Genomic DNA, 13,835 nt, shown 5'->3' on the forward strand with positions numbered 1-13,835 from the left:
TTTTGAAGCTGTTGCTGTGTTTGTCTCTGATTTTGTTCCATCGTGTCTAACTGTTGCTGTGTTTGTCTCTGATTTTGTTTCATTTGTTGCATTAATTGCAATGATAATGTGTTATTGTCTGGAATCTGTTCCTCCATGCTTTTCGGCAGTGCATTTGCACTGGCAACATTCACAGTTTGACAAGCAGAAAATGTGCCTTGCTTATTTGAAAAAACGGTGAGGACCCAAAACCTGAATCTACAGTATTTGCAAGATTGTGTCCTGTCATTTCGGATTCCTGAGGTGAGCTGTTGCCGACCGATCGATCGATAATGCTTCCCTGTTCACTAAATGTTTCACTTTCTACACCATTATTTATTGCCAGGTCCATTTCCCTATGCACAGTTACCAAATTACTATTCTGAATATTTGTTAATGCATTACACAGTGGCGCTAACACACTACTCTCGTCTTCACTGTCATTTCTCAACTTACTTTGCAGCCTAGTGTTACGTTTTTCACACGCCATAATTGTCACAATATTTCACACGATAACACAGAAAAGCGCAATTTGGAGCGCAAAAAGAGAAAACACATTAAAATAGCACTGAAAATAATATCCAATTAATTGGAAGCGCGGCTGCGAAATACTTGTTGCAAATCTACATGCATACCACGACTGTTTTACACTACAACAATGAAAAACTACAACTACAAAGAAAATTCTCTCTATAATTACGCGCTAGTAATAAACAATAACTACACTAATTACCTAAACTACAAGGAAAAAAATCAGAAGATTCCAGTGAGGTATCCTCGGCTAAGGGTCGACATATGAACCCTTCCCTTAGAAAAATTAATGAATAACTGTGCTGATAAACCTCTTATATTATTTGATTTTCAAACAGCTGAGCAGAACTGAACGCACTCAGACACTTCGCTCTTTAGTTATTCTGACAACACTAAACTGACACACAATATTTTTAGCGCAACACAATCTGACTTTCAAAAATGCCTACAAAAGAATGGCCCTGACTAACAATAACCTATAACTTTCATGAATCACTTACCTCACAAAAATCCTCGTTACTCGAACTACTGCAATAGACCGAGCGTCAATACTGCCAGCTAAATAAAGGATTCTAACTACTGAAGGCACTAACTACTGATAGTCATAGTTAGCAAATGAAAGATTTTGATAGAGAACAAACAATTCATTTACCTTACTAGTGTTCAAAAGTCATATATATCAGTTCATGACATCCAGTCTTACAAATTTACTCTCTCTGATGGACACACGTCCAGATCATCCGCTCTCAAAACTACGCCATCTCCCTCCCTACATCCACCACTGATGGCGACTCACCTCCAACTGCGCAACGCTACGCCCTGTTCACATCCAACTGCCCAACACTACAATAGCGACTATTCCAACGATGCCAACCAGCCACAGACTTCACACAGCACAGCCAGTGATTTTCATACATAGTGCCACGTGGCGTTACCAATATAAAAACCTAAACAGCCTACCTACATAATATAATATACACTGAGCAGACGAAACCCATGGAATACTTCCGAAAACCGTGTCGGACCTCCTATTGCCCGACGTAAAGCAGCTACTCGACATGGCTTGGACCCATCTAGCTGTTGGAAGTCCACTGCAGAAATGCTAAGCAATGCTAGGTCTACAGCCGTCCATAATAGCGAAAGTGTTGCCAGCATAGGATTTTGTACACGAATTGACCTCTCGATTATGTTCCATAAATGTTCAATGGGATTCATGTCTGGTGATCTGGGTGGACAAATCATTCGCTAGAACCGTCCAGAATGTTCTTCGATCCTGGAGGCATGACTCATTGTCATCCATAAAAATTCCATCGTCATTTGGGTACGTGAACTCCATGAATGGCTGTAAATGGTTTCCATACAGCCAAACATGACCATTTCCAGTCATGATAGGTTCAGTTGGACCAGAGGATCCAGTCAATTCCATGTAAAAACAGCTCACACCATTATGGAGCCACCACCAGCATTCACAGTGCCTTGTTGACTTGGGCCCATGGCTTCGTGCAGCCTGTGTGACACTCGAACCCTGCCATCAGCTCTTGCCACTGAAATCGGGGCTCATCTGAACAGAGCATGGTTTTCGAGTGTTCTAGAGTCCAACCGCTATGGTCCCGAGCCCAGAAAAGGCATCGCAGGCGATGTGCTGTCAGCAAGCATGGGTGTGTGTGTCGTCCTTAGCGTAAGTTACTTTAAATTAGATTAAGTAGTGTGAAAGCTTAGGGAGCGATAACCTCAGCAGTTTGGTTCCATAAGACCTTACCACAATATCTCATTATAAAATTTGCAATTTTCAAAATAAAATGATATATATGTCACTTACAAACTGACGTGGGAAGTATTTTATTTCATTTTTTAAAAATATGAAAATGTTAAAATTCTTACGTGCATTACTTCAAGATCTAGTAAAATTGGTAATTTTGTATATAAAAGGCTGGAATGTGTTGGTCATATCCAGAAGAGGATGGGTACCAGGTTGAGGAAGTTGAAACAAAGTTTGAGGGACAAGAAACTTTCTGGTGGTAAAACCATAACAGGCAGGCTGACAGACAAAATGATTGATGAACTACAGCAGTATTATGGGATGACCGTTAGAAATAATACTGAGGATTCGTTGAAAATGAAGCAGGCAATATGGGCTACCTTCTTCCACAGACTGTCAACTAACGAAAAACCAGTACACCACCTTTGCCCTCCTGGACTTGATTCATGGTGCAGTAATCGCAATGCCCAGTACTCGAACAGCTCATACAGCCATAAACATTCCATGCCAGCAGGAGTCATAGATATCATAAAACCTATTTACAGAAACCTGGCAAATCTTGAATTACCGAAGAAGTGTCTGCATGGTCAGACTCAAAATCCCAATGAGTCGTTCAATAACCGTGTATGGACTCGCTTCCCAAAAAATGGTTTTGTTGGAATTAAGACACTAAAGTGGGGGGGGGGGGGGTCGTGATGCTGTTATTGCTTTTGATGATGGCAACATTGGTAGGGAGAAAATGATATAGCATATGGGAATTAATCCTGGAGCAAACTGCATCAGAGAACTTGAACGGATGGACAAGGTTCGCATTGATGAAGCAGAGTATGCAGCACAGTTGGCCACTAAGGAGTCCAGAAAGGAGAAAAGAAGAAAGAACTTGGAAAAAGATAAAGAGGATGATGTACAGTATGGTTCAGGATGCTTCTGAGTGACTATAAATAAAAAATTAAGCATATATTGAGTTACAGTCTTTTGAAACTGAAGAAGCCATTCCTGAAAATTTACATTTTCTGTTGCATTTTTCTTTAAATTTCAGAAACCACTTCCAGTAGAGTGTTCAAATTTTCACGGAGTAATAAGATGCATGTCCCGACATTACTGAACTAAAATAAGAACATAATGTTATGTATAATTAAAATTATTTAGGATAATGTACAAAAAAAGTACACAAAATTTTAACCATGTAATAAAAAATTGTATTTCCGAAAGCAGTGGCTGAAATGCAATTATTGTGGTTCAGTAGACTCAGAACATATAGTTTAACGTTCTGTAAAAGTTTCATGTCAATGGCTACAGTATTTCCTGAAATACAGGGAAGCCAAGTCACAAAATTTAACATTGCCAGGATAGCGCGTTCCAACTCCCCTTAAATACCGACAACACTACCACACCGTCAAATGGATAAAATATATAAGGAGATTCGGGACTGGTAAAATATACTACCTAATCAAAAGAATCCAACACCCTACGCAATACGGAACAGCCCCTAGAAGTCACTGTAGACAGACCTGTCAGTATGGAAGGAGACGGCGAATATCCTCTTGTAAGCAGGTAAGTGTCAACAGTAAAATGGGTCGATTGGGAGAGCTCAGTGATTTCGACTAGTCATTCGATGTCCGCCGAGTAACAGATCCATCAGAGACATTTCCACCTTTGTAACGCTGCCCAAGTCGACTGCTAGTGATGTGGTTGTGAAGTGTAAACGCGTAGGATCAACCTCAGCTAACCGTGACGAGGCGTACCTCACGTACTGATCCACAGGGGCCGTCCAGCAGGGGCGCCCGCAGAGGGGTGGGAGGGTGGGGGGGGGGCAGTGGGGGCAGTTCCCCCTAGTGAGAATTCATCCAGTTTACGAATATAAAAAATACCTGTAACTTTAGGGCTCAGTTATGTATGATTTAAAATACCTGTAAAATTACCACTAAAATAACTGGAAAATATCGATAAAATGGCGTCAAAATGATATAAAACATATGTAAACAGAATTACAGTATGAACTAGAGCAATGAAAAACTTTAAAGGAGAATCGAACTAAAATTAAAAAATGATGATAAATTTAAAAATTGTGTGTTTTTCTTTAAGAAATCTCGTTCGTTGAAGATGTGCAAAATTGTTATATATCCGTCTTACAGCTATTGCCTACGAAGTATCTTTATTTTTATTTCTACACCCACACGTGGTAGAAATTAACAACAGCAAGTGAGGCAACAATGGGAATAATCAGATGAACCAGCAGTTTATTGTTAACTTTTACAAATGCATTCTTGACCAACATTTAAGCGTTTTTCCTGAAGGCACCCCCGTTGTTCGTTCTTTACATATTAAAAGAATCAGTTGTGTCATAAAGCGACGTTAAACACAAACGTAAAAAAATGATATCTTCCTTGAAAAATAATCTACGATACAGTATCTATATGAAGAAAAATACAAAATTAAAGATAGATATCTATAGCCGGAATATTCGAGATTTTAGTAGCTGTAAACAATGCATATCTGATAAGTAAAGACCGTTTACATGTTAACAAACTCTGGGCATTACTAATAAGCTATAATAAAATTAAGCGAATCTGCCGTTCGACAAACTACTACATGTGTACATGGTCCCATTAAGAATGGTACCCATTGTGAGAGTTCCATCTCGAAAATGTTGACTTTTAGGGCACTAAAATGCCACTCTCTCTGTTCCCACCTCACTAGGTACAAACCTCTTCATAAACCTCTACTGGCAACACAATACAGTTGCACAACAAAACACACTCGTCAAAATTTTATTCTTTCAAATTTCAAGTAATGGTTAACAATTTCAGACGCTAATTTAAATTAGCGTCTTGTATTATGTTCCTTTTCGTTTGCTGAAGAAGTGATCGAGGGTACTGTGTGGCCACTAATATCGATACTTGTCTGTAGAAGTAGACAGTATTCGTCATTGGAACTACTGTCAACGAACATGATCTAGCAGGGTGTGGGGTGAGCTACTTTCATTTCCAGAACGTTCTAGATGAGTCTTGCTATGTTCTAATAGGAACATATCGCATGAATATTTCCACATCCATCGCAAGAAACAATTATTAGTGGTAAGAAAACAATTTATTGGCAGAATACGGTTCAGAAACATAATATCTGGGAATATATATATATATATATATATATATATATATATATATATATATATATATATATATAGGGTGAGTCATCTAACGTTACCGCTAGATATATTTCGTAAACCACATCAAATACTGACGAACCGATTCCACAGACCGAACGTGAGGAGAGGGGCTAGTGTAATTGTTTAATACAAACCATACAAAAATGCACGGAAGCATGTTTTTTAACACAAGCCTACGTTTTTTTAAATGGAACCCCGTTAGTTTTGTGAGCACATCTGAACATATAAACAAATACGTAATCAGTGCCGTTTGTTGCATTGTAAAATGTTAATTACATCCGGAGATATTGTAACCTAAAGTTGACCCTTGAGTACCACTCCTCCGCTGTTCGATCGTGTGTATCGGAGAGCACTGCAACATACATCGCGTTTCTACAGAATGATCTGCCAACGTTGCTCGAAAATGTCCCACTGGAAAAGCGTCGACGTATGTGGTATCAGCATGATGGTGCAACTGCACATTCCGCAATTAACACTAGGCTGACCCTTGACAGGACGTGGAGGACGTGTAGGACGTGGAGGACGCATAAATTGGCCAGCCCGTTCTCCTGATCTTACACCTCTGGACTTCTTGCTGTGGGGTACGTTAAAGGAGAATGTGTACTGTGATGTGCCTACAACACCAGAGGATATGAAACAACGTGTTGTGGCAGCATGCGGCGACATTACACCAGATGTACTGCGGCGTGTACGACATTCATTACGCCAGAGATTGCAATTGTGTGCAGCAAATGATGGCCACCACATTGAACATCTATTGGCCTGACATGTCGGGACACACTCTATTCCACTCCGTAATTGAAAGCGGAAACCACGTGTGTACGTGTACCTCACCCGTCATGGTAATGTACATGTGCGTCAGTGAAAAAGACCAATAAAAAGGTGTTAGCATGTGGACGTAATGTGCTGTTCCAGTCTCTTCTGTACCTAAGGTCCATCACCGTTCCCTTTGGATCCCTAGGTAATTCGGTGCTCTCCGATACACACGATCTAACAGCGGAGGAGTGGTACTCAAGCGTCAACTTTAGGTTACAATATCTCCGGATGCAATTAACATTTTACAATGCAACAAACGGCACTGATTACGTATTTGTTTATATGTTCAGATGTGCTAACAAAACTAACGGGGTTCCATTTAAAAAAACGTAGGTTTGTGTTAAAAAACATACTTCCGTTCATTTTTGTACGGTTTGTATTAAACAATTACACTAGTCCCTCTCCTCACGTTCGGTACGTGGAATCGATTCGTCAGTATTTGATGTGGTTTACGAAATATATCCGGCGGTAACGTTAGGTGACTCACCTTGTATATGTGGTGAAAATTTTTTGCGTTGTGGTGGGTCGCTGTAAAAAATCGCATGAAACCAACGGCAGACATACTTATTCAAATAATTCCTCTTATTTAATACTGAAGCGACACGTCAGGTGACAAAATCAACGTGATGAACTTTGTTCACAGGATATACAGGAGTGGCTGGACGGGGCGAATGAGGGCGTTATCTACTTCAGCCTGGGGACCAACGTGATCGGAAGCACGATGCCACCAGAGAAGAGGCAGGCTTTCCTCGACGCCTTCTCCGAGCTGCCACAGAGGGTGCTCTGGAAGTGGGAGAAGGACGACGCGACTGTTCTCCCAGCCAACGTCAAAACCTCCAAGTGGCTGCCTCAGCAGTCTGTCTTAGGTATGGTATTTCTGCAGCTCGATTTTTCACGAAAACAACCCGTGATGAAACATACGTGGTAAGGATCCAAGACTGACAATCAGTACTTATAAATATCCTTCCCTGGTAGCAGAGTGGGCCGGCACGGTAGCTCAGCGTGTTCGGTCAGAGGGTTAGTTACCCACTGTAATAAAAAAAAAACTGAGTTAATCGATCGACAACGAACTTAAACGGATGTCTTACGACGTCCGCCCATAGCAGATACAACGAACGAAAGTGAACAAAATGAGATTTAAAAATAATAGTCTTGAGGTAAAACGCGAGAGTAAATAATATGACATCTGGTAACCAAAAGCACACGTCGACAAAATTAAAAAGAAAAAAAAGTGGTCAGCGTGACAGAATGTAAATCCTACGGACCCGGCTTCGATTCCCGGCTGGGTCGGAGATTTTCTCCGCTCAGGGACTGTGTTCCGTGTTGTCCTAATCATCATTATTTCATCTCCATCGACGCGCAAGTCGCCGAAGTGGCGTCAAATCGAAAAACTTGCACCCGGCGAACGGTCTACCCGACGGAAGGCCCTAGTCACACGACATTTACATTTTATTACACCACTGGCCATTAAAATTGCTACACCACGAAGATCACGTGCTACACACGCGAAATTTAACCGACAGGAAGAAGATGCTGTGATATGCAAATGATTATCTTTTCAGAGCATTCACACAAGGTTAGCGCCTGTGGCGACACCTACAACGTGCTGACATGAGGAAAGTTTCCAACCGATTTCTCACACACAAACAGCAATTGACCAACGTTGCCTGGTGAAACGTTGTTGTGATGCCTCGTGTAAGGAGCAGAATTGCGTACCATCACGTTTCTGACTCTGATGAAGGTCGGGTTGTAGCCTATCGCGATAGCGGTCTATCGTATCGCGACATTGCTGCTCGCGTTGGTCGAGATCCTGTGACTATTAGCATAATATGGAATCGGTGGATTCAGAAGGGTAATACGGAACGCCGAGCTGGATCCTAACGGCCTCGTATCACTAGCAGTCGAGATGACAGGCATCTTATCCGCATGGCTGTAACGGATAGTGCAGCTACGTCTCGATCTCTGAGTCAATGGCTGCGGTTCCCCTTGACGCTGCATCACAGACAGAGGCGCCTGCGACAGTGTACTCAACGACGAACATGGGTGCACGAATGGTAAAACGTCATTTTTTCGGATGAATCCAGGTTCTGTTTACAGCATCATGATGGTCGCATCCGTGTTTGGCAGCCGGCTGCGGTGGTCGTGCGGTTCTAGGCGCTGCAGTCCGGAACCGCGGGACTGCTACGGTCGCAGGTTGGAATCCTGCCATGGGCATGGATGTGTGTGATGTCCTTAGGTTAGTTAGGTTTAAGTAGTTCTAAGTTCTAGGGGACTGATGACCTAAGATGTTAAATCCCATAGTGCTCAGAGCCATTTGAACCATTTCGTGTTTGGCGACATAGCGGTGAACGCACATTGGAAGCGTGTATTTGTCACCGCCATACTGGCGTATCACCCGGCGTGATGGTATGGGGGTGCCGTTGGTTACACGTCTCGGTCACCTCTTGTTCGCATTGACGGCACTTTTGAACAGTGGACGTTACATTTCAGATGTGTTACCACACGTGGCTCCACCCTTCATTCGATCCCTGCGAAACCCTACATTTCAGCAGGATAATGCACGACAGCATCTTGCAGGTCCTGTACAGGCCTTTCAGGACACAGAAAATGTTCGACTGCTGCCCTGGCCAGCACATTCTCCAGATCTCTGACCAATTGAAAAAGGCTGCTCAATGGTGGCCGAGCAACTGGCTCGTCACAATACGCCAGTCACTACTCTTGATGAACTGTGGTATCGTGTTGAAGCTGCATGGACAGCTGTAGCTGTACACGCCATCGGAGCTCGGTTTGACTCAATGCCCAGGCGTATCAAGACCGTTATTACGGCCGGAGATGGTTGTTCTGGGTACTGATTTCTCAGGATCTATCCACCCAAACTGCGTGAAAATGTAATCACATATCAGTTCTAATATAATATATTTGTCAAATGAATACCCGTTTATCATCTGCATTTCTTCTTGGTGTACCAGTTTTAATGGCCAGTAGTGTACTCATAAACGGGCGTCCTTTAAGCTACTTATTTCGTTGCTGAATATATTTCCTTCGCAGTCTTTTAACGAATCTGCCTTTGCTGCAACTACACTGAAGTGACAGAATTAATGGGATACCGATATTCACATATAGAGATGGCGGTAGTAGCGCGCACGTAAAGTAGAAGGGTAGTGCATCGGCGGAGCTGTCATTTGTACTCACGTGATTCATGTGAACAGCTGTCCGACCTGATTATGGACGCACTACAGACTCTGAACGCGCTATGGTAGTTGGAACTAGAAGAATGGCACTTTCCATTTAGGAATTCGTTAGAGAATTCAGTATACCAAGATGACAGTGGCAAGATGTGCCGAGACACGCAATGGTTCAAGGCCTTCACTTAACGTCCGCAAGCAGCGGAATTTGCGTACGGTTGCCAACGCTAACAGACGAGTAACACTGCGTGAAATAACCATAGAAATCAGAATGGTTCAAATGGCTCTGAGCACTATGGGACTTAACATCTGAAGTCATCAGTCCCCTAGACTTAGAACTACTTAAACCTAACTAACCTAAGGACCACACACACATCCATACCCGAGGCAGGATTGGAACCTGCGACCGTAGCAGCAGCGTGGTTCCAGACTGAAGCGCCTAGAACCGCAGAAATCAATGTGGAACGTACGACGAACGCATCTGTTAGGACAGTGTGATCAAATGTGGCGTTAGTGGGCTGTGGCAGCAGAAGACCGACGCGAGTGCCTTTCCTAACAGCACGATACCAAATGGCTCTGACAAGGGAACATCCCCATCGCACCCACCTCAGATTTAGTTATAAGTTGGCACAGTGGATAGGCCTTGAAAAACTGAACACAGATCGATCGAGAAAACAGGAAGAAGTTGTGTGGAACTATGAAAAAATAAGCAAAATATACAAACTGGGTCGTCCATGCGGAAGATAGGCAATGTGATGCGCGGAGCGCCGTGGTCCCGTGGTTAGCGTGAACAGCTGCGGAACGAGAGGACCTTGGTTCAAATCTTCCCTCGACCGAAAATTTTAACTTTTTATTTTCAGTTTATGTGAAAAACTCTTATGTTTTCATCACTTTTTTTGGAGTGATTATTACATCCACAAGAAAACCTAAATCGGGCAAGGTAGAAGAAACTTTTCACCCATTCGCCAAGTGTACTAGTTAGGTGGGTCGACAACATATTCCTGTCATGTGACGCACATGCTGTCACCAGTGTCGTATACAAAATATCAGACGTGTTTTCCTGTGGAGGAATCGGTTAACCTATGACCTTGCGATCAAATGTTTTCGGTTCCCATTGTAGAGGCACGTCCTTTCGTCAACTAATCACACGGTTTTGCGGTGTGGTCGCAAAACACAGAAACTAAACTTATTACAGTGAACAGAGACGTCAATGAACGAACGGACAGATCATAACTTTGCAAAATAAAGAAAGCAAAACTTTCAGTGGAGGGCAGATTTGAACCAAGGACCTCTCGTTCCGCAGCTGTTCACGCTAACCACAGGACCACAGCGCTCCGTGCATCACATTGCCCTTAATATTGCCTATCTTACGCATGGACGACCCAGTTTGTATATTTTGCTTATTTTTTCATAGTTCCACACAACTTCTTCCTGTTTTCTCGATTGATCTGTGTTCAGTTTTTCAAGGCCTATCCATTGTGCCAACTTATAACTAAATCTGAGGTGGGTGCGATGGGGATGTTCCCTTGTGAGCACTATGCGACTTAACTTCTGAGGTCATCAGTCCCCTAGAACTTAGAACTACTTAAACCTAACTAACCTAAGGACATCACACACATCCATGCCCGAGGCAGGATTCGAACCAGCGACCGTAGCAGTCAGCATGACATCACCTTGAGCGCTGTACTGGGCTCGTTACAATATCGGTTGGACCCTAGACGACTGGCCTGGTATGAAGAGTGCCGATTTCAGTCGGTAACAGCTGATGGCAGGGTTCGAGTGTTGGGCAGACTCCGCGAAGCCGTGGACTCAGGTTAACAAGAGGCTGTGCAAGCTGGTGGGAGGTGTTTGCATGGAATGGACTGGGTCCTGTGGTTCAACTCAACCGATCATTGACTGGAAATGCTTACGTTCGGCTACTTGATGACCATTTGACACCATTAATGGAATTCATCTCTCCAAACTCCATGGTTATGGATGACAATGCGCCCTGTCACCGGACCATACTTCTTCGCAATTGGTTTGAAGAACATTCTGGATAATTTGAACGAATAATTTGGTCGTCCAGATCGGGTGACATGAATCCCATTGAAATCTATGAGACATAATCGAGGGGTCAGTTCGCGGCCAAAATCCTGAGCTGGAAACACTTTCGCAATTATGGACGGCAGTAGAGTCAGCATGGCTCAATATTCCTGCAGGGGACTCCCAGCGACTTGTTGGGTCCACACCGGCTCGAGCTGCTGCATTACGTCCATGACTTTCCTCGGTGTAGTTCATCACTGTAATGTGGTTGTTCCACTTTAGTTCGATCCGTATGAAAACTCCTAAATATTTAACAGCTGTTATTTATTCCAGATACTTTCCGCGGATAGCGTAACGTAACAGTGGTGTATTTCGCCTGTTTATGCGCAGTATGCTAGATTTGTTTACATTGAGGGCAAAGTGTCAGTCACTGCACAAAGAGCAGGTGCTCTGTGAGTCTTCCTCTATTGCCGTTGGTACTCTCACTAACTAGTGTTATGTCATTCGTTAACGCATCGGCAACTTGACTGTAGCCTAATCTTTACGTTAATCTACATCTACATCTACATGTATACTCCGCAAGCCACCCAACGGTGTGTGGCGGAGGGCACTTTACGTGCCACTGTCATTACCGCCCTTTCCTGTTCCAATCGCGTATGGTTCGAGGGAAGAACGACTGCCGGAAAGCCTCCGTGCGCGCTCGAATCTCTCTAATTTTACATTCGTGATCTCCTCGGGAGGCATAAGTAGGGGCAAGCAATATATTCGATACCTCATCCAGAAACGCACCCTCTCGAAACCTGGACAGCAAGCTACACCGCGATGCACAGCACCTCTCTTGCAGAGTCTGCCACTTGAGTTTGCTAAACATCTCCGTAACGCTATCACGCTTACGAAATAACCCTGTAACGAAACGCGCCGCTCTTCGTTGCATCTTCTCTATCTCCTCTGTCAACCCGACCTGGTTCGGATCCCACACTGATGAGAAATACTCAAGTATAGGTCGAACGAGTGTTTTGTAAGCCACCTCCTGTGTTGATGGACTACATTTTCTAAGGACTCTCCCAATGAATCTCAACCTGGCACCCGCCTTACCGACAATTAATTTTATATGATCATTCCACTTCAAATCGTTCCGCACGCATACTCCCAGATATTTTACAGAAGTAATTGCTACCAGTGTTTGTTCCGCTATCATATAATCATACAACAAAGGATCCTTCTTTCTATATATTCGCAATAAATTACATTTGTCTATGTTAAGGGTCAGTTGCCACTCCCTGCACCAAGTGCCTATCCACTGCAGATCTTAGTGCATTTCGCTGCAATTTTCTAATGCTACAACTTCTGTGTAACTTGCGTCTTCCTCATTTATAAAAGTGTGTGAACTTTTTAAGCTGTATGCATCATCCTTTTTGGCTACATGTGATCGATAGTGGCCAATGAGGTTAAAATTAGTTAACTACAAATGTCATTACAAATGAGGAATAGGGATTATGCCGGAAAGATGTTCTCCTTCAAAGATAATAAGTTAGTTTTGCGCTATACGCAGGCCATATATTACAGCAGGAGTACTTATACGAAGTCCAGGACATCGACGTGTATCGAATGAAAATAAGTGGTTCTGCTACTGCGAAAAGAGACGTTATTAAGGGGTTATGGCTCTGAGCACTATGGGACTTAACTTCTGAGGTCATCAGTCCCCTAGAACTTAGAACTACTTAAACCTAACTAACCTAAGGACATGACACACATCCATGCCCGAGGCAGGATTCGAACCTGCGACCGTAGCGGTCACGCGGTTCCAAACTGACGCGCTTAGAACCGCACGTCCGCACCGGCCGGCATTAAGGGGTTAATACAGGCGTTTAGTGAGGTTTCTTGCAAAATAATGAGTAGATAGTGTATCGTTACCAGGTGAAACATGAAATACGTGTGAGTAATGTAAGAAAAAAATCGAAAATATTTCTCAATAACACAGTGCGCCACATAACTAAAGAGTCAGTTTTTCTAAGGTCCATAATGGTGTCCCATTGCAATGCAGAGGTTTTAAATTTACATCTAAGGTGCCTACAGCCTTCCAGCGGTAATGATGCAAAAACTGGCGTGCTGCGATGTCACCCTCGGGCTCGGCGACTCTGCAGGCAGGAAGGGATCGATACAGGAGGAATGCAACAACTCTCAATGCCACGGCGGATAACTTCTTGCATGAGACCACAGATGGACGAACTGACTGACTACCTCATTTTGTGAAGCCTCTTTCTTGAATAAATCATCAATGTTTTTCTGAAATTGTACTTTCGTGTTTGTCTGTGCGTGTACATCACCTCTA

At 43.2% G+C, this 13,835-nt stretch overlaps 1 protein-coding gene across 1 annotated transcript in view; it reads left to right on the top strand.

Moving 5' to 3' along the window:
* LOC126177153 (UDP-glucosyltransferase 2-like) overlaps window positions 1–13,835 on the top strand; it is a 115,385-nt gene that overhangs the window by 74,764 nt on the left and 26,786 nt on the right. Inside the window, exon 5 of the mRNA XM_049924429.1 lies at window positions 6,937–7,159. Coding sequence (XP_049780386.1) covers window positions 6,937–7,159 — 223 coding nt within the window. The remainder of the gene's footprint in view (window positions 1–6,936; window positions 7,160–13,835) is intronic.

The sequence above is a fragment of the Schistocerca cancellata genome, chromosome 3, assembly GCF_023864275.1.
Source record: "Schistocerca cancellata isolate TAMUIC-IGC-003103 chromosome 3, iqSchCanc2.1, whole genome shotgun sequence".
NCBI classification, from domain to species: Eukaryota; Metazoa; Arthropoda; class Insecta; order Orthoptera; family Acrididae; genus Schistocerca; species Schistocerca cancellata.